Here is a 20,625-nt window from a genome sequence, read left to right as displayed (position 1 = left end):
TGTAATTCAAAAATATAATTTGTTCCGGGATCATGCAGGCTCTAAACAATGATTCTATACCTTGTACTTGCCATTCTTTTGTACCCCAAACACTTTTTACTTCAACATTTTTGTCCCAATAATCAAAACCAAAAGTATTCATTTGTTCAAAAAATGAGTCTGAATATATCAATTTCGTGTTTGTTATCATGATCTTTGTCCCTGTCTTATTTGACAATTTGAAATAAAATGTTTCAGCATTACTTGTGTTGAACCCTGAAAAGTATGAATATTTGTCATAAAAGGTTCTTGAGCTTCCTTTTGGAGGGGTTGCACAATGTTCCCATTGATTATAATTTAAAACATTTCTAGGTTGTGCAGATTTATGTAGAAAATGGTTACCATAGTGGTTGTAACAGTACATACTATCATAATTAGTCGAACCCTGCAAATAATCTTGTTTGGTAAATTTAGCAGACAACACTAGGTCAGACATCATATTATTTACACTTTCAAAGTCCCAATCATCAGCAAATGAGCTTGGTTTTACAAAGTCACTTAACGAGATCTTGATTTGGTGTGGATATTTCAGGATTTCAACCGGACCATAAATTTCGTAGTCAGTATTGTCCCATGCTACCCCACCCGGTATAGGATTGGCTGTGAAGTTGACTGAAGAAAGTTCTCTTTTCTCGACGTGTGAAGATGTGTGTGGTTTGAGGATCAAGTTGATTTTCTGACTTGCTGTGTCCATTTTAGCATATTTTCCCTCAATGAAGCGTCCCAAAGTTAGTACCATGATGAGCCAAAGTATGAGGATAAATGCACCAAAACCCACCCAAAATTCAATCCATGGAGAAATTAGATATGTTTCTTTCAGTTGTTTCAAAAGTTCTTTAGCTTTATCTTTAAAGGTTTTTGTTGATGGCTGTGTTTTTGATTCACTTAGGTCTTCAGAGGAATCATCGAAGTTTATGAAGTAGCCGGATGCAGTTCTGTCAATTGTTCCAATTGCTTCAGGATTACTGTTTCTTGCATATTCGTTTGTTACTTCATTGTAGGTTGGTGTGTCTCTACTAAATGTTTTTATTTGGGTTTTCAGAGGTTTAAGTTCCATTGCATTGTTGCACAGTCCTTGTTGTTCTTCTGTAGGCGTTTCGAATGTGATTAGCCTCTTAGTTAGGACCTCTGTATTGGTAGCAAACCTTGGTGTTCTACTACTTATCGGGAGTCCACTTGGCCTACTGTTTGTTATCGGCCACATGATTGTGGTTTTACCAGGTCGATGGATACAACTCGGTTCTCCTTTTTACCAGCAAGCGGCGGTAGTACAACTGATCTTGTCCCGTTGATAGACAAGACAGGAACTGCTTTTCTGTAAGAAGGCCCAAATTCCTTCTTTACCGCGATCTTTTCTCTGACTAGATCCCCGACTTTTGGAATCCAGACAGGTCTTGCTGGGACAGGTGGTGGTTCTTCAGTGGTTGTTGGCTGCTGTTTCAACTTTATGTTGCTCAGGTCTTTTCTTGTTTTGTTTAAGTCCTGCAAAATAGCCAAACGATCTTTGATATCAAAGCTTTTTTCCTTTACCACTGAAGTCTGACTGTCGAGATATAAGACTAACATCCTAGTTCCAAACAATAATTCGTACGGACTGAATCCCTTCAGAGAATTTCTTGGCAGGTTATTTAGACTACGTTGGACACTTATTAGATGTTTGACCCACCCAGCTCCCGAACCTAATACCTTTGCTGTTATAGATTGCTTTATGTCACGGTTTTTTCTTTCTACAATTCCGTTCCCCTCAGGGTGAAATGGACAAGAGTACCGCAATGCAATGCCCATGCTGGTCATGGCCTCCTTATAAGCTCGAGAGCTAAAAGCAGGACCCTGGTCAGAATGCAGCATGCCAATTGCGTATGTGCCAATAAAGACTCGCAAATCTTTTATAACAGTTCTGGCGTCAGCCGAGCGCTGGGGCCACATCCATATGAATCTCGTGCATCAATCCACTGCGACCAGGATATATTTATAGTTACCATCCCTTTGTAAGGGTCCACAGTGGTCCAGATAAACACAGGCTAATGGTTTATCTGAGATTAGAAGGGGCGTCTGCGCTGGTCGTCTCACCGTTGATACTTTCATTCTTTGACATATTTCACATTCTAAAACATAGTTCCTTGTTTGTCTTCTCATTTGTGGCCTCCAGTATCTCTGTTTTAATAATGATACTGTGGCTGAGACGCCAGCATGTATAGAAGCAAGCCCTTCGTGTGCCGCTATTATTAGTCCTAACCTATGTTCCATGTTTGGAATCGCCCTATCCCCCACTCCAGGGATTCGAGCAAAAGGAACATTGTTTGCATCAGTTATGTATGAGTATTTTACTGGAAAGCCTTTCGGGAGTGTTTCTATCGAATCCTTTTCTGTAGTGCTGACAGCCTGTAATATCTCGCTGTCTATTTTTGTTTTCGACCGTGTGATGGCAGCTACGGAAGCCGTTTGCACAGCTGCCTTCGCGGCCTCATCAGCCAATAAATTCCCTGCAACGTGAACGCCATCACGTTGATGACTCAGTGTATGTATCACGTGAGTCTTTGGTAGTTCTTTTTGTAAAAGAGCTACTTGTTCCCAAAGCATTTTATGCTTGATTGTGCCTCCCTTTCCATCCTTAAAACCATTCTGAAGCCAGATCTGCAAGTATTCATTGTAAGACTGAACGCAATAATACGAATCGCACACTATGAGTGTGGGGAATTCTCGATCGGTATTTTCAAGCGCCATCTTGAATGCCAGTAGTTCAGCTCGCTGAGCTGTACAATCTCCTAGAGATTGTGTTTTAGTGACCGCTGGTTTAAACTTCCCTTCGTGCCAGCGACCTTTAACAATCGCGCACGCAGCACTGTAAGCTTGTTTACCCCCCCACTGCGGGTTGTGCTGATCCGTCTGTATATATTATACAGCCGTAATGATCTAGAGGCAGAATTTCGGTCGGCGGAGGACATTCGAATTCGTATTGGAGAAATTCTTGTGTTTTTAAATTGGGATCAAATTCATATACCACGTCTGTTGCAGCAAGAGAATTAGCCCACTGTATCCACCTTGGATGTAGTGCTTTAGCATTCGGAATGCTTGCCTTTGTTACCGCCTCCAAGGCTGGTATCGGTGTCACGATTATTATTCGTTTACCTTGTGCCAGGGCTCGTTCTTTTGCTATAGCTGTCTGTGTTGCAGTAAGAATTTTTTCAGTTGGGCTAAATTTCATTTCAGCTTTAGTGTATAAGTGTGATTTGAATGCAATTGGTACCTTTTCTCCCTCATTAGAGGTCAGGTATGTGAATCCGCATCTTCCTGGGATGACTCGAATCACAAGATTGCGTGTGTTATCACGTGTTTCTAATTTTGTTTTAATTAACATGTCTGTTTGTAAGGATCTCAAAATTTCTGTGTGTATTTGAGTCCAATTGGTTCTTTTAAAATCTGGTTTTATTAGATCATAAAGGGGTTCGACCCTTTCTGCGTAATTTGCAATGTATGTTCTTCCGAAATTTAGGAAGCCTAGAATTGACTGTAGGTTTTTTAGTGTTCTAGGTGCTTGGAGTACGGCACATTTCTCTAGGAAATTGTCAGCCAGGCTTTTGCCTTCACTTGATAATTCATATCCTAAGAACAGGACTGTTAGATGGGCAATTCTAGATTTTTTAAAGTTGAATTTGTAACCCTCTGCTGCGAACCCAAGTATTATGGTGTTCACTCTCTTCAAGTGAGTATCCAAGTCATCATCTGTTAAGTATATGTCGTCGACATAAGATAACGCTTCGTCATCATATGTTTGTAGTAATTCTGTTACTCTCGCTGAGAATACTCCTGGGCTGTTCTTGTACCTCTGGGCTAACCAACAGAATTGTTTTTGAGTGCCATTTATTGAGAACGCGGACAAATATCTGCTCTCTGGTGCTATATTTTGACAAAAGAATCCATTAGAGATGTCTAATGTTGTTTTGTATTTTTTGCGCACTATGTTATTCATTAGTGCAGCACTATGTGAGTTTTGCACTACAAAAGTTTTGCAACATGAGTTAAGGTGTCTGTAATCCAAAACTAGACGATATGAATTGTCTGGTTTGGAGACCGGAAACAAAGGGTTGTTCATTTGTGAGGTGCAAGTTTCAATCACCCCCTGGTATTCTAGTTGATCTAGGATTTCTTTTACCTGTTTTTTAGCTTCTTGCTTAATTGGATACTGTCTCTGTGCAGTAGGTTGTGATTTTAACTGGATTTTGTGAGGAGGAGAGTCCTCATCCCATCCTACATGATTTTTATATAAAGCAGGAGCTTGAGCTACTGCCCACTTTCTTGCAAATGTATATTTTTTATGAATTGGGATATGATTTGAGAAGGCAGGCATAATTATTTCTTCGCCATGAGGGCAGTCCCTGACAAACTCTGGTGGCCGGTCTTTTTCAGCTAGAAGGATGTCATAGCCCTTGGAGAGATTATCCCAAAATAGTCCCCTTATTTTTCTAGTCTTATCCCCTTCTATACGTAAAGTTATTTCATATATTTTGTGGGGTTTGCTAACTCTGGTGTCTGCAGTTTCCACTTGAAGATATTCATTCGTGTCCACTGTCTCCAGATGATTCATAAGGACTTTGCGAGCTATGCTCACTTCTGCTGCGCTGTCTAGCATTGTCTGAGCCTATTCTCCGTTTTTCAGTTGTGTCCTCAGTATTCTCGGCATTGTTAACTACTTTAATACTGGCTACCTTCTTTTTTGGAAATTGTAATTTCTTTTTTAGATGAGCAGGTTCCTTGTCTTTGGACTTGGCGTGCTCTTCTCTTTGTTCTGATCGTCCTCTTCTTTCCGATTTCTGCGAGGAAGTCTGAAAAGATTGAGAGGGGCGTGTATCAATTTCTTGATATCTATCAGGTTTCTTTATATTATCCCTATTTCTAAGGTTGTATCTTTTCCCAGAGGGCTCACTTTGGGGAGACCTGTGTCTTTGGTTCGGAGATCTTTCTCTCCGCCTAGGAGACCTTCCTCTGGACTGGAATTTCTTTTCTTTAGGATTGGATTGTTTGTTTCCATCCCAGCTCTTTTTTTGTGATGTTAAATTATTATTAAAAAATATTTTTTCAGGACTTTCAATCAGTTGTGGTTTTACTGGTATTCCACCTAAACTATCTCTACCTAGTTCCTCATAGAATTTTTCTATAATTCTGGCAATTTCAGCTGGTTGGTCTGCTATATCTGTTTCTTTTAACCTTTGGCGGATCGCCACGTTTGCTGCTTCTCCCTTTATATTGGCTAGTAATATAGCCGAGACCTGCTTGAAGTCTTTCAGTAATTTCATACCAAGAGTTAAAGCGGGTTCTGGACCGTATTCATCTTGAATTTGTTTTAGCACATCTGGTATTACCGAGATGGATGGAACGCCATGCGTTTTTGTGTAAATGGAAGCAAAGACTGTACCCCAAGTGTCACAGTCCTCCACGTGTGGTGCGATTGCCATTGGAAGACAGATAGTCAGAATCCTGTGTTTTTCTAACGGGGTGGTGTCTGGAAACACCGCCTCTATTTGGGTGATTTTTTGTGCTAACCAGAATGGTATTTGTTCCCGTTTAGCTGGTACTTTACCCAGGCAGGATTGTATGTTCTGTGGTGTAATTTTATTTGTGTTCCCCTGATGAGGGGTCAGCTGTGGAATTTTAATTGCTGGTTGGATTGTTGAAGTCCGCATTACATATTGGACTAATTGTCTATGTACTTTTATTAATTGTTTTAGTTGTATTAAAAGGTTTGCTGCAGACATCCCATCGATGTCTGGATGTGGTGTGTATCCGGCTAGGACCAGCCACGTTGCTCCTGGTCTACCTAATGGAACGAGCCTGGTGATGTGATTATTATGTTTTAGGGCGCCATTAAACAAGAGCAGGTGCTCTTGAAATTTAAGTGGTACTTCCACCTCCTCGAAAGGAGTGTACTCATTAGGAGGTTCCTCTGTTTTGTAATAGTGGAAGACCTTTGTTACAGCGTTTGCTGCTGGAAAGTGTATCCATGAATAGAATACCTCTGTCTGCCGATATTCGTGTGCCTCTATTACGAATGTGACTGTGCCACCTCTAGGTGTCAGTCCATTTTCTATAAGTTTTAAAGTTATAGATTTTCTTATGTTGACCGCGATGAGTATTATATTCGGGTCTGTTTCTTGCATAGCATTATCAGCTGCTACGAGTTCAGCTGCTATTCTAGCTGCCTCTCTTTCTCCTTCACTGTCTGACATTGTACTGTCCAGAAGGTTATTGCGTTTGTTTGCAGATCAGGTTTCTTATGGAAACAAAGATTAGATGCACAATATTTTGGAACAGTGTATCCTTCAACGTTGACTAAACCAAGAACCATACATAGGAGTTTCCTCCTGCGAGGTTTGGCGGATATGACCTTTCACCCACTCCAGACGTCTTTGGAGTATTATGGGAAAAAAGGGGTCTGAGTGAAAAAGCACGACTGAGTTACTCTAATGTCTTGCGTTAGTTTTATCGCTTTTCCAAACGTTGGGCGCCATGTAGTGTAGTTCCTATTATCCCAATAGGCTCTGCGCATTGGAATAATACCTTCAATAGTATAGGCCTAGACCAGACGTTAACTAGGTCTTCTACTGTCGATATTAGACTTAAAGTTTTGGGTTTGCCAGCTAGCTCAGAGTTCACTAGAAACTTTCTCGAATAGGCAAGGAGGAGTTGCACCTCCCTGGATAGACAAGAAGGGATTTAGTTTCTGACAACCATAGAACATGACAACTTTGCTCTCCCCTAATCAAGAGTGTATCTCTAGAGTCGTGTGAAAACAAAAGACAGCTTATTTTACTCAGTCAGTACGTGCATTCTTAGTCTCACCAGATTGTAGAGAAAAGGAAGAGACGGGCGTGTTCAATAAAAGATGGTATTTATTGATCAGTCTCTTTTCTCATACAAGAGAAATGGATCGATATTATCGCAATACTTATGGTTAAGTAAAGTGCATACAATAAAAGCAGAAGTATAAAATAATACTGTAAAAACATTTATATGGTTTCTAAGCCATAAGGTGTTTTAAAATGGATAAAATAGATACATACACATATACATTTGACTAATCGTACTCAACTGGTGTTTCTAACTACGCCTACCCCAGTGTACCTGACCTAAGCCTAATACGTGGGCGGGAATAGAAAGTAGCAGTTTAAGTTAAGTTAGTTTTGCCAAGTGACTGACTCAAGAATTCTCTGCAAGGGGTTATTCAGTTCTGTACCTGGAATTTAGGATGAATGAGGGATGGTATCTCTCGTCTCTGGTCTCGATATTCCAGGCTGCCTGCGAGGGCTACCCAGAAGCGCCGGAGCTGGATTTCTCGGCAGGAGAAAGCAGCGTCTCGTTCTCAGCGCGTCAGGAAGGCGGGGCTGCGCCAGCGGGGTCTGCTCTGCTCTGGGCTTCGGCAAGTCCGGCTGCTCCGATCTCGTCACCACCGCGTGTGTTTGCTTAAGGCAATACCGGTAATATTTATACCTGTAAGGTGCCGAGATTGACGTAAGGATGGACATAGATACGTCAATAAGGATGTCATACGAGCTGGTCGTTAGCACATTCTTTTGCTGAAGTTCTCGGTGAAATCAAAACAATGGCCGCAGGGTTTTTCCCAGGTTGTCATAGGTTTGATTTGTTTTGAGAACTCCGTATGCCTTATCAGGGGCTGGAGGAATATCGCTTGTCTAATTAGATGGCAAGCGTTATGACCTAATCAGATAACACGTTCCTGTGCCGTGGTGTGGCTTCATCAGATAACGGTTTCTGCATCATGGGATGGCTGCTAGTTAACTTGTTAACCAGAACAGGGTCAGGAATAGGGGGATCGATACAGAACCTATAGGAATACATCACAGTATGATCTAAGGTAAAGATTCCTGTTTCACCAGAGCTTCAGGAAAGTTTTGCACTGTAGCCAGTTGATCACTCTTTCGAAACTGATTGATTAGGGAATGCAAATTTGTACCTCACACAATGCGAGGTAGGCATTTATACATTACAGATTTACTAGTGGGTATACATACGTCTCTATCATGTATGCTGAGGATTCCACAATACACGTGTTTATTTATTCACTGAGTTTCCATGCTGTTCCATGAATAGAACATGAAAGGTTGGAGAGAACAGTAAATAACAGGTACAATTTAGTGTTTAATGTGGATTCTTAGAGAGAATTATTGAAACATTAGGTCCAGAGTTACTGACACCTTTTCCCCTTTGTTTGTATTTTGTGTTTCATATTGAAGGCCCATTCCAGTCCACGTCCTGATGAGAACCTTCAAGTAGCTTTGGGTTCGAAACGCGTTGGCCCTGTGCTGAAGCAAGAAAAGTTATGGACACTACAGGGATTGACTCATAGGATTTATATCCCCCTGTTAATCTGACCCTCCTTGATTGATGGTCTTCAGCACAGTAAACAAGCAGGCTCTGTTTGAATGTTGGTGGTCCTCTTGTTTATGTATATTTCACATAAGGACTGGTGCCCTCTGAACTAAATAGTAGGAGGCATTTCACTTTGCATATGGTGTCTAAATGCAGATGTTTTGTCATTTGTTGTACTATTATGTTTTTCCTTTTGAACTGTAAATATCTTTGTAATAATTGTGTCAAAAGTGTTATAGCAGTGTTGTATTTTGGATATGATGAAATGTTCTGAAATATAAAAAAGTAAAAATGATTAAATGAAAATTGTGCCCACTTAGAATTATTTTGCTAGGTGTGCGGTTAGATTGTAGAAATAACCTATCTGGTCATATTTTTGTTTTGCAAATTAGAGTGGTCCAGGCCAGGTAGTGATAGGACCCAAACCTTTTTGCTTCGTCTGCAGTCAGATTAAGGACAGTTCTTAGCTCAAAAGGAAGGGGATGTATGCATGGAAAAGGAGGAGGACAGAGAATGTGGGGGGAAAGAAATAATACACATAGGGACAAACAAGCATTGGCAAAGACAAGCTGATAGGATGGTGAATGTTTTGCAATTTTTATTACACGCATGCAACACAAAAATAAACAGAAAATACGCCTTCACCTGAATGTGGCTGCCATAAGTTTGCAATTAAAAGCTTTAATTTAAAAAACATTCACTGATGTGGCTGTTTTACTATTGACGGCTTTGAAATAACGATCCTTTCTGTTGTGCTATGCATGATTTTTTATTACTTGTGCAAAAGACAAGTATAAATCACCACCTAGTGTAGAACTAAACTCATAGGCTGCTGCAAAGTTTCAGTGTCACTTTATAACACCAACTTTAGAAGGAGATGGGAAATAAATAGCAGTCTAACTGGACATTTTACCTGCAGACTAAATGGTCATTATTTAAAGGTAATATAAAAAAGTTCACTTGATAGCAACTTTGTTACTGAACAATAAGGAAGTATTTTTAGGCAGATGTAAACAATGTGCACAAGCTTTTGTATAGTGCCATGAAGTTAAGTGGATGACTAATTTCCCCATGCAGTATACTGTGGAGAGCGGAAACAAAATGTCAATGACAATCAAAAAGACCTATGGATGAAGCCCGTTGACCAAGCACCTCTATTATGAATATTGTATATGACGTTTTTGTAAAAACAATAATCTAGTAAGACAGCTAAAGCTTTCTCAAAGGCCATGTGTAAAAAAGAAAATGTAAGACTAAAAGCATTGATGTAAGCCATCAAAACAACGCTCAACGTGGTTGCCAGAATGGTCACCGGAATCAAGAAATTTGATCGCATTTCTCCGGCACTCAGAGAACTTAAATGGCTCCCAGTGGAAATGCAGGCTATCTTCAGAACAGCCTGCCTCACACACAAAGCCTTGCACACCGGCAAACCCGAATAATTAGCAGGCAAACTAAAAAAACACAGTCAGACCAGGAACCTCAGAAACTCGAACTCTCTTCTACTCATCCCGCTGAAAACGCGGAAACAAAAAACTGCATCTCGATCCTTTGCCGGGAGCGCACCCAAAAAGAGGAACTCTATTCCTCCCCACATCAGAACTAGTACCTCCTTTCCAAAATTCGAAAGCAGGCTCAAAGCCCTGTTCCTCGACCGGGCCCTATGGAATCAATAGAAGCAGCCAGAGTGGTGAAACAGTTTCCTCTCACAGATGCAACTCTATGCCCACAAGCCGCATTACAGAACTCCCCGGTAATTGACCTACACCTCTGTATTTTGTGATTCTCTATATCATAACTGTTGTAAAGCACTCCGATACCCTCGGGTCAGGCAAGCGCTATATAAAACTTCTTAAATAAAATAAATAGGAGGGAGTTGGGAAACAGGGAGTGAAAACCTGGGACCTAGAGGACTAATTTTAGTGCCAATCAACAGACTTTGATCAATTGTTTCTAATTGTTATTAATTAATTTTGTTCAGTTCATATTGTGCATATTTGTTGCTTAAACACCTTCAGTCCTAGACAAATATAAATCCACTAAATATTCCCAACTTTCATGGAACTTAACTTTATGTTTTCCATTTGTGTTTGTGTCATCAGTAACTTACGTTGTTGAGAGTGGTAGCCCATCACATTCTGCTAATTTATTTTGGACGTTAAATCTCATAGTTTTGGCTTGTGGTTATACACTGTGATTGGACAGCTACCTCAGGTGAGGATGTTCAGCCTTGCCCTCAGCCACGTCAGTAACTTCCAAATGTTACAGCTGCTGCTTTGTGCTGTTTATCTAAATATTTACTGTCCTTAATGAGACCCTTGATACCGCTTTCGATTTTTGCGTGGGAGTATATTAAAACAGTGCCTGCAGCCCTTTTCAAGGCAATGCTTTTTAGCAAAAGTGCCAATAATGACAAAGTATCAAACAAGAAACCAAAGTTCAGGTGATCCTGCTTGGTGCCAGATTCATTGCAACACAACCACTACATCCAGAGACAACAGAATGTTCAGAATACTTACCAGTAATCTTCTTTACTATGATTCCACTTTCCGCATGCCACCCCTTTCCATGCTGTTCCATGAATAGAGCATGAAAGGTTGGAGAGAACAGTAAATAACAGGTACAATTTAGTGTTTAATGTGGATTCTTAGAGGACCTGAATAGGGCTGTGCCTTCCCTCCACAATGTCGGCTCTGCCCCCTGTGGTGCGTCTTATCCCTGAGCCCCCACCTGACAAAGCAGAGAGGAGCTGAGCAAAACAAAGTGCTCCTAAGCTCCAACAAACCAGTTCTAACTGGTATCCCCAAACCCTGTGCTGTGACACAAAGGAAAAGGGTGTATAAATGTAGGAGCTGTGACCCCATTAAATTGTTCTCTGTTGTGCTATTCCTGACTTGAGGGGGGCCTGCTGCTGCTGCTGGGCTCCAGGAGGAACCGCCACTAGGGACTGCCTCCCTGTTGGAGGGCCCTGAGAGCTGGCCTGCCTGGGCCCAGTCTTTGACCCCTTTCTCCTGAAGGGCTTTCCGTGGACTTTTGGACTTTATCTCTGGGCCTGCTTTCCCTGTATTGGGGAGAGGGCTGGAGACCTTGCCCTAGCGCTTAGAGAGTGCTTCTATTTTTCATTTGCAGCTCTGGGCTGCTGCCTGGGAATTACCCTGCATTATGCATCTCAAAATAGCGGGTGTCCACCCCGCTTGTGTGCTTATTTGAAGGAGTGGGAGCCTACCCCGCATTTCTGCCGCCAATTTATGCTTTATTATCGAGCGGGTGCCCCCCCGCTCTGGTATGCATATACGAGCGGGAGCCCGCCCCGCATTGCCAGCGCCTGGAAGAGCTGCCCAGATCTGAAGAAAGCGGGTGCCCACCCCGCTCTTTGCCTTTGTTATGAGGCGGGTGCCCACCCCGCACTGTGGCACAGAAGAAAAGTCACCGCAGCGGCCTGGTGGAAGGCGGGGCCGAGAAGACGAAGTTTCCGGCCGGACGTCCTACCCGAGTCAACCTGACTGTGGGAGGAGCCTTGCCTGCGGCTGTGGAGAGGAAGCCAGGAGTCTAAACGGAGGGCGGGAGCCTACCCCGCCTCCGTCAGTGAGGAAGTCCAGAGTGATGAAAAAGTGAGGTAGGAGCCCCGCAGGCTCACTGGACGCTGCTGAGAAGATTGCGGCCACACTGGGGACCTCACGTGCGACTGAACCCCGCCTGACAGGGGAGTCCGGAGAAGCGGAGAGGAGCCTGCAAGGTCCCGGTGACTGGAGCCGATCAGGAGGCAGCCTTGTTTTTCTGTGTTAAAGAGCCCAGTGGGGCTCACACAGGCAGTGCTGGTGCAGTTTGGGGCACATTGGTGGTGCCCGTTGCTGCCACAGCTGCCCCGCTTGACAGGGGGCAGCTGCAACATGGGACAAAGTTATTTACAGAGCCTCAGAGTGGGGCTCACCTGGCACAGAGGTGCCAGTGCCATTCCCAGCTGCCCTGCAAGAGCGCAGGCAGCTGTAACATTGGGGGGCATTTCTGGTCTTATGCTAAGAAAGGGGTGAGGTGCACCCCCCCCCCCGCTCCTGCGCAGGGGCACTTTGTGGTTGCTACCCAGGTAGCCAGGGGGTCATTGGAGAGGCCCTGACATTCTGGACGTTGGACATTTGAGCCCCGGTGTAAGGCCCGTTGGCCTGGGATCATTTTGGGGGGAAGATTGGTAGAGCATCCGGCCCTACAAAGTTACATAATGTGTTCATGCTGATGATTGGTGCACACAGTGTTCATGCTAATTGTTGCCTCAGGTGGTTAGGCTTATGCTTAGGAGATTATTGCATAATATTTTCTAGGCCTAATGCGAGGATAATTCTGAGGTCAGGTCTTTACCAGTAGTAACTGGTTGTGTGTTATTTATGTTTACTATTTGTGCTACATTTACAATTTGCGATTTGCTCTGGTTTTGACAGTGGCCCAGTTGGCCCTGTCATGTGTAAATAATCCCCTGTAAATACTGCCTGGTGCCCTTGGGCACAGTGTACATTGTGTAATTATGATCTAATGTGTTTATTATAATACAAAGGCTATTTTTATATATAACCTTGTGTGGAGTTCCTTTTCTGGTGTGCCTAGTGTGTTGCTGCTGTGTGTGTGTGTGTTGCGCAAACGCTTTACACATTGCCTCCGGGATAAGTCTGATTGCTCGTGCCAAGCGACCAAGGGGGTGAGCAGGGGTTATCTTTGGCATGTAACTCCCTTGCCCTGACTAGAGTGGTGGTCTCTGCCTGGCTTCAGCGCAAGCCTTAGCCAACCAGAGATGCCATTTGTAACAGCAACATTATCCAGCATCATGCACACAAGTTATACATTGAACACTATTCACTTCTAATAGCAGAGGCATGCAGAGCGTAATTGATTTCTAACTATAGGTCATAAACTAAAAATGGCTGCATAACACAATACCAATACCGAAAATATCAATCTGGAAATACATTAACTTCCGAATATCAACTAACACTATATCTAAACAACCATGGAAATGTTTTTTGGGAAGCAGAGCTGGTAGGCCGATGCTAAATCCTCCTAGTAAGAGTACCCCATGGTGTATTTTAATTTGATGATTTTTTATTTACCAAAAAGGAGGGAATTTTAAATTATAAGCCACAATTTCATATTCATTTTTTATACATGATATAAAACTTTATAGCGGCTACCGTGTCCATAAATCTGCAACAAAATCAGGATGTTTGCAAGTCTTAATGATTGTAAATCGGTCAAGTCAAAAAAATCACTTCTTATACATTCTTTTGTAAGAAATCAGTCAGTAAGAAAACACAACTATATCCTACACGTGTTTTGCTGTACCTCCTTTAAGGTTAAAAGAAATGTACCACATTATGTACATACTTTTCTGATCCAGCCCCCTTTCTTGTACCTCAATACTTTAGTTTTTTCATCTATCAGATTGTGCTACTGGTCATATCAACCCTTGATTGTCAGTCAGCTGGAGGTGTATGAAAGTAGCTGGCATCAGCACAGAATGTCTATTACAGTGAAACCAATGAGACTCCACAAAACGACATACAGGGTGGTGTCCAAACCCTGAAGGTTTATTAACAATTTTAGTCAAAGTTACAAATCAATCAATCTGTAAATCAAGTTATCAAATATACATGCATATCAATTTGATCATGCCATCTGTATATTATTAAAAAGATGCAAAATATAACCAAACGCGAGGCACAAAACAGAAAAAAGATTGGTTCCATAAAGGAACTTCCCTAATCATAATAAAGCATTGAAAGTAAGTCCTGGGCACACGTTCAGAGTGATAATTCAGAGTGTCAATGCACAGTTTTATGGTACTTAATGTGGAAGAATTGCAAAGGTTGACACCAGTAATTTCTTATAGTAGGTTTGTTTTTATAAAGTCTTAGAGTATGTCACAAAAGAGCTCCAGCTATCCTGGCTGAAGACGGCTGATAGCCAGAAACCGGTCCTAGGATGCTTGATTCCAGTCCAGGGAAGACATGGCATGGCAGTTTGGGCTGGACTGTTCCTATGAGGCACATGGTCAAGACTGATTTGCATATGGCCATGTCTGAACTGGGGTGGCTTGGGGGTGAATGTTTTGCCATTGTGCAACATTCCGTCCATCATCTTGTGTGTCTTGCTGTTCAAACTATACTAAGAGTCACACAATTAATACACAGTAAAAAGTTCTGGAAGCTTTGTCCCCCAAAAACCCTCTGGTTGGACCAAATGGGGAACAGCATCTCCAGGGAGCAGGGAAATTCCTCACGTACCCATCACCAAACAAAGCAGCACACAGCTGTATGGCCTTCAAAGTAGCACCAGTCTGGTCTGACTGCTACAGGAGACTCTCCCCCATCCCTATGCTTCGCAAGTACACAGCCATTCCAATTACTGTTCCCTAATCAATCAGTTCTCAGCATAAACAAAAGCTTATTCTAACTAGCGAAGTAGATAGGTCACCTGAAATTGAAATAAAACATGGGCACAACTCAATAGGAACATTTAATTCTGAATACGAGGAACCTAATAAGAATATGGTGAGGCTTAAGACCTAGACAGAATCGTGCTAACGTTAGGAGAGAAAATGGCAGTTAAGTGAAGTCAGTTAGTATAAGCTGCACCTTAACTATAATTCAATTAATTAAAAGGGGCTTCAGCTATGAGTAAATATAGCCACTTGCTAACACTATGATTAGTACATTTTCATACTCATTCATATTTTATTTGATAGATGAATATTTGATGCATAAATGTATGATGCACTAAATTATGCTGCTCCAGTTCTTAATTTCACATGTTATGACCCAGTGGAGAAGAGGAATTGCTGATATTTATGTCCCAAAAAATCGAAAATAACGGTTCCGTGTTGCTGCTACATAGCTTTAAACTTATGAAAGCAATAACTACAAAATACTAAATAGTGCAAGCAGTTGTACTTAGTGGCACCAAAGATAAGGCCAACCATGAAGGTACAAGATTACTATTTTGGTTTCATGTCACCATGGATACCATTTTACACTCTAGGGTGTTCCCTCAATTGAATTAATTTCCTGATTACAGTGATTACTTTAAGAAAAAATAGACTGGAATAAGGCATTCTTTAGGAAATGGAGCCAACTTGACTTTAGAATGGCATGAGTAGAGGAATGTTTCAGATTTAAACTCATGGTATGTTATGTTATATCCACTTGATATATACACTTGCGCTATGAGACCTACGGGTGATTTATGCGCTCTACAAACTCAAATACAAATACAAATACAAAATATAGCACACAAATCATACCCAAAGATACATCTTGGTGCTACATCAGCTTAGAAGCCCCACCACTTCCCGAAACAGCCAGGTCTTCCGGAGTTTTTTTTAAATGTGGAGAAATCAGAGCAGGAAAAGAGATGATGCAGAAGTTTATTGAAAATAGATGGCAGGGTAAAATAAAAGGCTCTACCCCCGCATCTGGTGGTATGAATGTGGGGGAACGGTCAGGAGCGCCTTATCACTTGATCCAAGTATTCGTGAAGGACAGTAGTACTGCAGTTTGTCTATTAGGTATGGGGGGACTCCACCCATCAGAGCCTTTTGGGTGAGGCAACAGATCCTAAAGACATTGCGCTTCCTAATCAAAAGCGGGCAGAATAGCGGTTTGTGGAAAGGTTTCTATGCATACATGGATAGGTTTCTACTCTAACTATAAAATAACTCAATCTGGTCATCTCAGGAAGTCGTGGAATTACAGTCTGTGGTGGAGTAATGAGGGGAAGAGAAGCTGACACAGGGTGTAAGTTTCATGGAGCAAATTGAGAAAGAATTACAGCAAGATTAGAATGCATGGTAATGAAACACAATTGTTGTGATTATCCCTTGAACTCCATCTCAATGCAGGAATGGGAATCACCCTTGTGGAAAGATTTAGTAAGGAAGAGGTATGTAATTGTGCCACTTCCTTATAATCAGTGATTTGCATACAGCACAAGCACATGAGTAGATGAAACTAATGCATGGTGGTTACCTTATCCTGAAAGCATTCAGCCCCTGCACCATACAAACAGCAGTTGGAAGAGAAGGTCAACAGAGTGGTCACCAGTCTTGTTATGTCACCAAATGAGGAGGTTGGTAGACGCTGAGCATAAAACACCAGAGCACTGAAAAGGATACAAAGGAATGTTGTGAATCCAGAACACAGTCAACAGACTACTTCAACTTACAAAATAAAATATAAACTAAAGCCAGTATCCTACAAATGTTTATGCAATTGTAAATTGGTAAAACCTTAAAAATTAACGCTTAAGGGCAGCCATGGGGTATTGATCGCTGTCTGTCTTGCGGTTCACACCTCACGGGGCTACTTTTCAACACCTCTGAAGTCACTAGTTTGATTTGATCCTTTAAAAGTTAGCCTGCTGTTCATTTTTGCTAGTGTCAATAGATGACTGTTTGCACAAGTTAATAACCTAAATAGGTTGTATGGCATTACAACGTGATAAAACATAAACACACAAAGACAAACATTTATACTTACCTTTATGCGTGGTAAAGGCATATGCATTGTAGAGAAATGTGTGTTAACAAATGCGTGGTAATGGTACTGCATGGTAAAAAAAAATCATTGTAATGACGGTTTCCCAACAGGATGTGCCTTCGAGCTTTCAATAAAGGTTGTTGCAAAGGAATCTTCAAAAGGCCTCAGTCTGAATCAATGTGGTCTCGCTTCCCCTGGACTTGTCTCATGTTTGCTACCTATGTAATGTTGGTTGACACCTTTGAACAAATGGTAAATGTCAATGTCTACTGAAGTGACGCCCGGGTTCAGAACATTAAAATAGGAAGAGATCAATTTAGACTTTTTACCCGAAAGCATTGCTGGAAATGGGAAAATAATTCTCCAGGATCCCACATCTTGGGTGAGGGTGGGAGTGGTGGCAGAATGTTGGCAGAATCAAGAGCAAGATGACGAGGAGAGGAGTAAATGCAAACCCGCGTCTGATCTGTCAGTGCATATGAATTTGCTGTTTAAACTCTTCACCTAAGCACATTGACAACAAGGAACTGTGATAGGAAAGCAGTTGTATGCCTTATTTAATTTTTCATAATCAGACAACATTTTAAAGGGGCTTACTCAGTTAAGACACGTGCCCCAGATACCTATGATGTCAGAAAGTTCACTGTAGAGTACTGACAAGACAGGTCTGTAACCTAAAGGTCACTTATTTGAATTCCATGTAATACATCTCTATGGGTCAAAGCATTTAGTTTGTTTTGAAAGTAGGGGACCCCTATATATTAATGAACTTGCTAGACATAGGGAAGTACAATAGATTTGGAAAAGGTCTATAGCTAAGTTAAACAGCAGCGAAAATAAGATAAAACTAGGTGACTGACCAAAACACAATAGAAACCGCCCACATAGAAGGGACTGATCACCAGATTGATAGAACATTTCTGTAAATTTTATTGATCAAATATTTATTTTGTGAGTAGATTTTTTGTTTTTTTTGTTAAAGTTCATATGCATTATTCTTGATTGTAGAGGAGTGATAGACTATATACAGGACAACATCATAAAAGCTCCTAAAAATCACCACAAACATAGACAAAGCATTAGACAAGAAAACGGTGGAGGCAATGCGGTAGATAAGAACTGTGTATTGTGTTTTGGTCAGTCACCTAGTTTTATCTTATTTCCGCTGCTGTTTAACTTAGCTATAGACCTTTTCCAAATCAAAGCATTTAGTTTACAGTTCCTTGTGTAACATGCAGTTCACAAGTTGCAATCCTAGTAAAGCAGCTCACCAAGTTAATCCTCCACTGCAAATAACTACATGTAACCTGCAGCCCAAATCAATCTTTCATTATGTGAAGGTTGGTTAAAAGGGTTCTTTGGGATTTTGGTAACACATATTATTAAATGCCAAAGCACACTTCAAGTTATAACCAGCCCAGTGACCAGTGCCGGCTCCTCTGCTAAGGCGGAAGAGCATCACCCTACTGCTATTTCAGCAGTGCAAAAAAGAAAATGATAAAAACGTGACATTATTATCATTTTCTTTTGCTATGCGGGAGACAGGGCAGGGCTGGCTCCATGACGCCAGAGCAGGGAAGGAGCAGTTTGCAGTCCTCTAAGTGCACATGACAGTTTGGCCGTCCCTCTAGGGCAGGCCGAACCATCATGTTCACTTGGCATGTTCTCCATTGGGCCGTGTTGTACAGGCCCGTGGAGAATATGCCCAGCCTGAGCGTCCAAACAGGATGCTCAGACCAATTATGGCCCTGCTCCTGCAGCCTCATGATTGGCTGAGAGAGTCCGGAAGCCTGGATGCTTCCGGTTCTTCCAACAAACAGAGGAGAGGCGTGCAGTGGCGGGAGGGGTGTGCAGTGGTACGGCGGACAAGGTAAGTTCATTTTTTAGGTCTCGCTCTCGAGACCTATTGTCGTCGAGATGCCTCTCAAGGGAGACAGACCGGGGCACGCGCGGCGATTCTGGTCTGTGGACGCGCAGGTCCAGCCCGGCGCCGGGCACATCTGTTGCTCCACATTCACACTCATGGAAGCACACACACACACGCGCGCACGCGCACACACACACACACACGCAGGCACACACACACACACCCCTCCTCCCTCTTACCTCACCGGGCTCTTGTTAGGTCTCGCACATTGGCGACGCAGTGTCTTGTTTGTTGAGTGGTCGGAATACCGCGCAAATCGGTGCAGTGACAGGAGAACCTGACAGGACATAATAGATCTCTGCGGCTCGTGCGCAGACACTGCGTGCAACGGCACTCCTGACCCCACTAACATTGCTCAAAAAGTTTTCATCGCCCTTCCGTTTAGCGCATACTGAAGCGGGCTGCTTTCCGTACCTTATAAGTAACCGGTTTACTACGCTCCCCGCTGAACCCCTCCTCGTGCAAATATCCACGCATTTAAAGAAATGGCTCGCATCTCCCTACAAACTTAACATGGCTCCTGGTCCACTGTAGTTTTACATGTGGGAGAAAGACCCCTGACAGCAGGGAATGTCCCGGGTAACGGGAACATGCCCGCTTCTTTCCCTCACGCCCCCCTTGCACCATTGCGGGGCAGTTCACATGGGATCACGCAGGGTAGCAGAGCACGGGCTTCCCACTTCTACAAATAACCTTACCACCCCCGTGAAGATCGATTACCTCGGGTGGCGTCCTGTTCCTCAGTTCCAGGTGGATCCTCTTCTTCATGTCCATTCTCCACCAGCGATCTGATAATCGATAATCACGAAAGCCGACTCTCTGGGATCAGCTGGATCCACCCGCGCCTGCACAACACTAACGTGATCTCTAGTGGGCAGAGCCTACTTGGGACTGATGGCCTAGTCCGCCAATCACGGCTTGAGTTTAGATCCCTAAGTCTGTGAATGACCAATGATGAGCCGCAGAGGATGGCTGATTGGGGGTGCAGCGCAAGCGTTCCTTATAACGCGGCGGGCCGAGAAAGCGGCTCCGTTAGAATATTCTCAATGATCCGGAGGCTGGTGGTAGGTAAGCGGCGCGACACACACCTACCCAGCCGCGGGATCCACTGGCCGTGATCTGCCAGTCCTCTTATTATGAGGGATCCTCTTGTTTATGATACCCGCGGGCACACCTTCCAAGCCCCGGAGCTCTGCTCCTTCAATGACAGGGTCTACGCCACGTACCAGGTGACTCGGGGGGCTGGCCAGCATCAAAAACTGCGTGGACCCCATCCTGTATTTCCTGGCGGTTCCCTTGTTTCCACCATGAGGTGTTTGCACCGTTTTGCACCACTTCTTCCGAATTCTTTACATATCGGTCAAAAGTCCCGGGAACCCCACAGGCGCCTGATGAGTTCATTTAAAAGAAATACCAACGATGCACAGCCCAGCGTGAGTCAGGCGCTGATCCGGCCTTCCGAAAACACAGCGCACCTCGAGCCAGGGCGGCAGTGACCGACTCTTACAGATTAGCCGCCGTTTGGTAATGAGCGCTGCACGCTGGCTGCGGGATACCTCAGGAACAGGCAGGGCGCGAGGCTGTGCGTGGGAGTATCTCTCGGCACCTGCCTGCTTCTGTCTTCACCTAAGGGGGAAAAAAAACACGACGTGTGAACAGCGCACTCTTTACATTACAATACATACAACACTGCGAAAATATGCGTGAGTGTGTGTGGGTTTAAGTGTACCTCTGTGTATGCGTCCCTAAAACGCA

The 20,625-nt window shown here is 43.0% G+C and overlaps 1 protein-coding gene across 1 annotated transcript in view; it reads right to left on the bottom strand.

The window, feature by feature from the left end:
• Positions 1 to 20,144, bottom strand: part of LOC144820220 (vitamin D-binding protein-like) — a 125,308-nt gene extending 105,164 nt beyond the window's left edge. The window contains exons 1-2 of the mRNA XM_078677822.1: positions 19,963 to 20,144; positions 16,434 to 16,566 (exon numbers count right to left, since the gene is read on the bottom strand). Of these exons, the coding sequence (XP_078533948.1) occupies positions 16,434 to 16,566; positions 19,963 to 20,144 (315 nt within the window). The remainder of the gene's footprint in view (positions 1 to 16,433; positions 16,567 to 19,962) is intronic.
• Between the last annotated feature and the right edge of the window lie 481 nt (positions 20,145 to 20,625).

Source organism: Lissotriton helveticus, chromosome 2_1, assembly GCF_964261635.1.
Source record: "Lissotriton helveticus chromosome 2_1, aLisHel1.1, whole genome shotgun sequence".
Taxonomy (NCBI): domain Eukaryota; kingdom Metazoa; phylum Chordata; class Amphibia; order Caudata; family Salamandridae; genus Lissotriton; species Lissotriton helveticus.
This window is presented reverse-complemented; position numbering and strand designations above follow the sequence as displayed.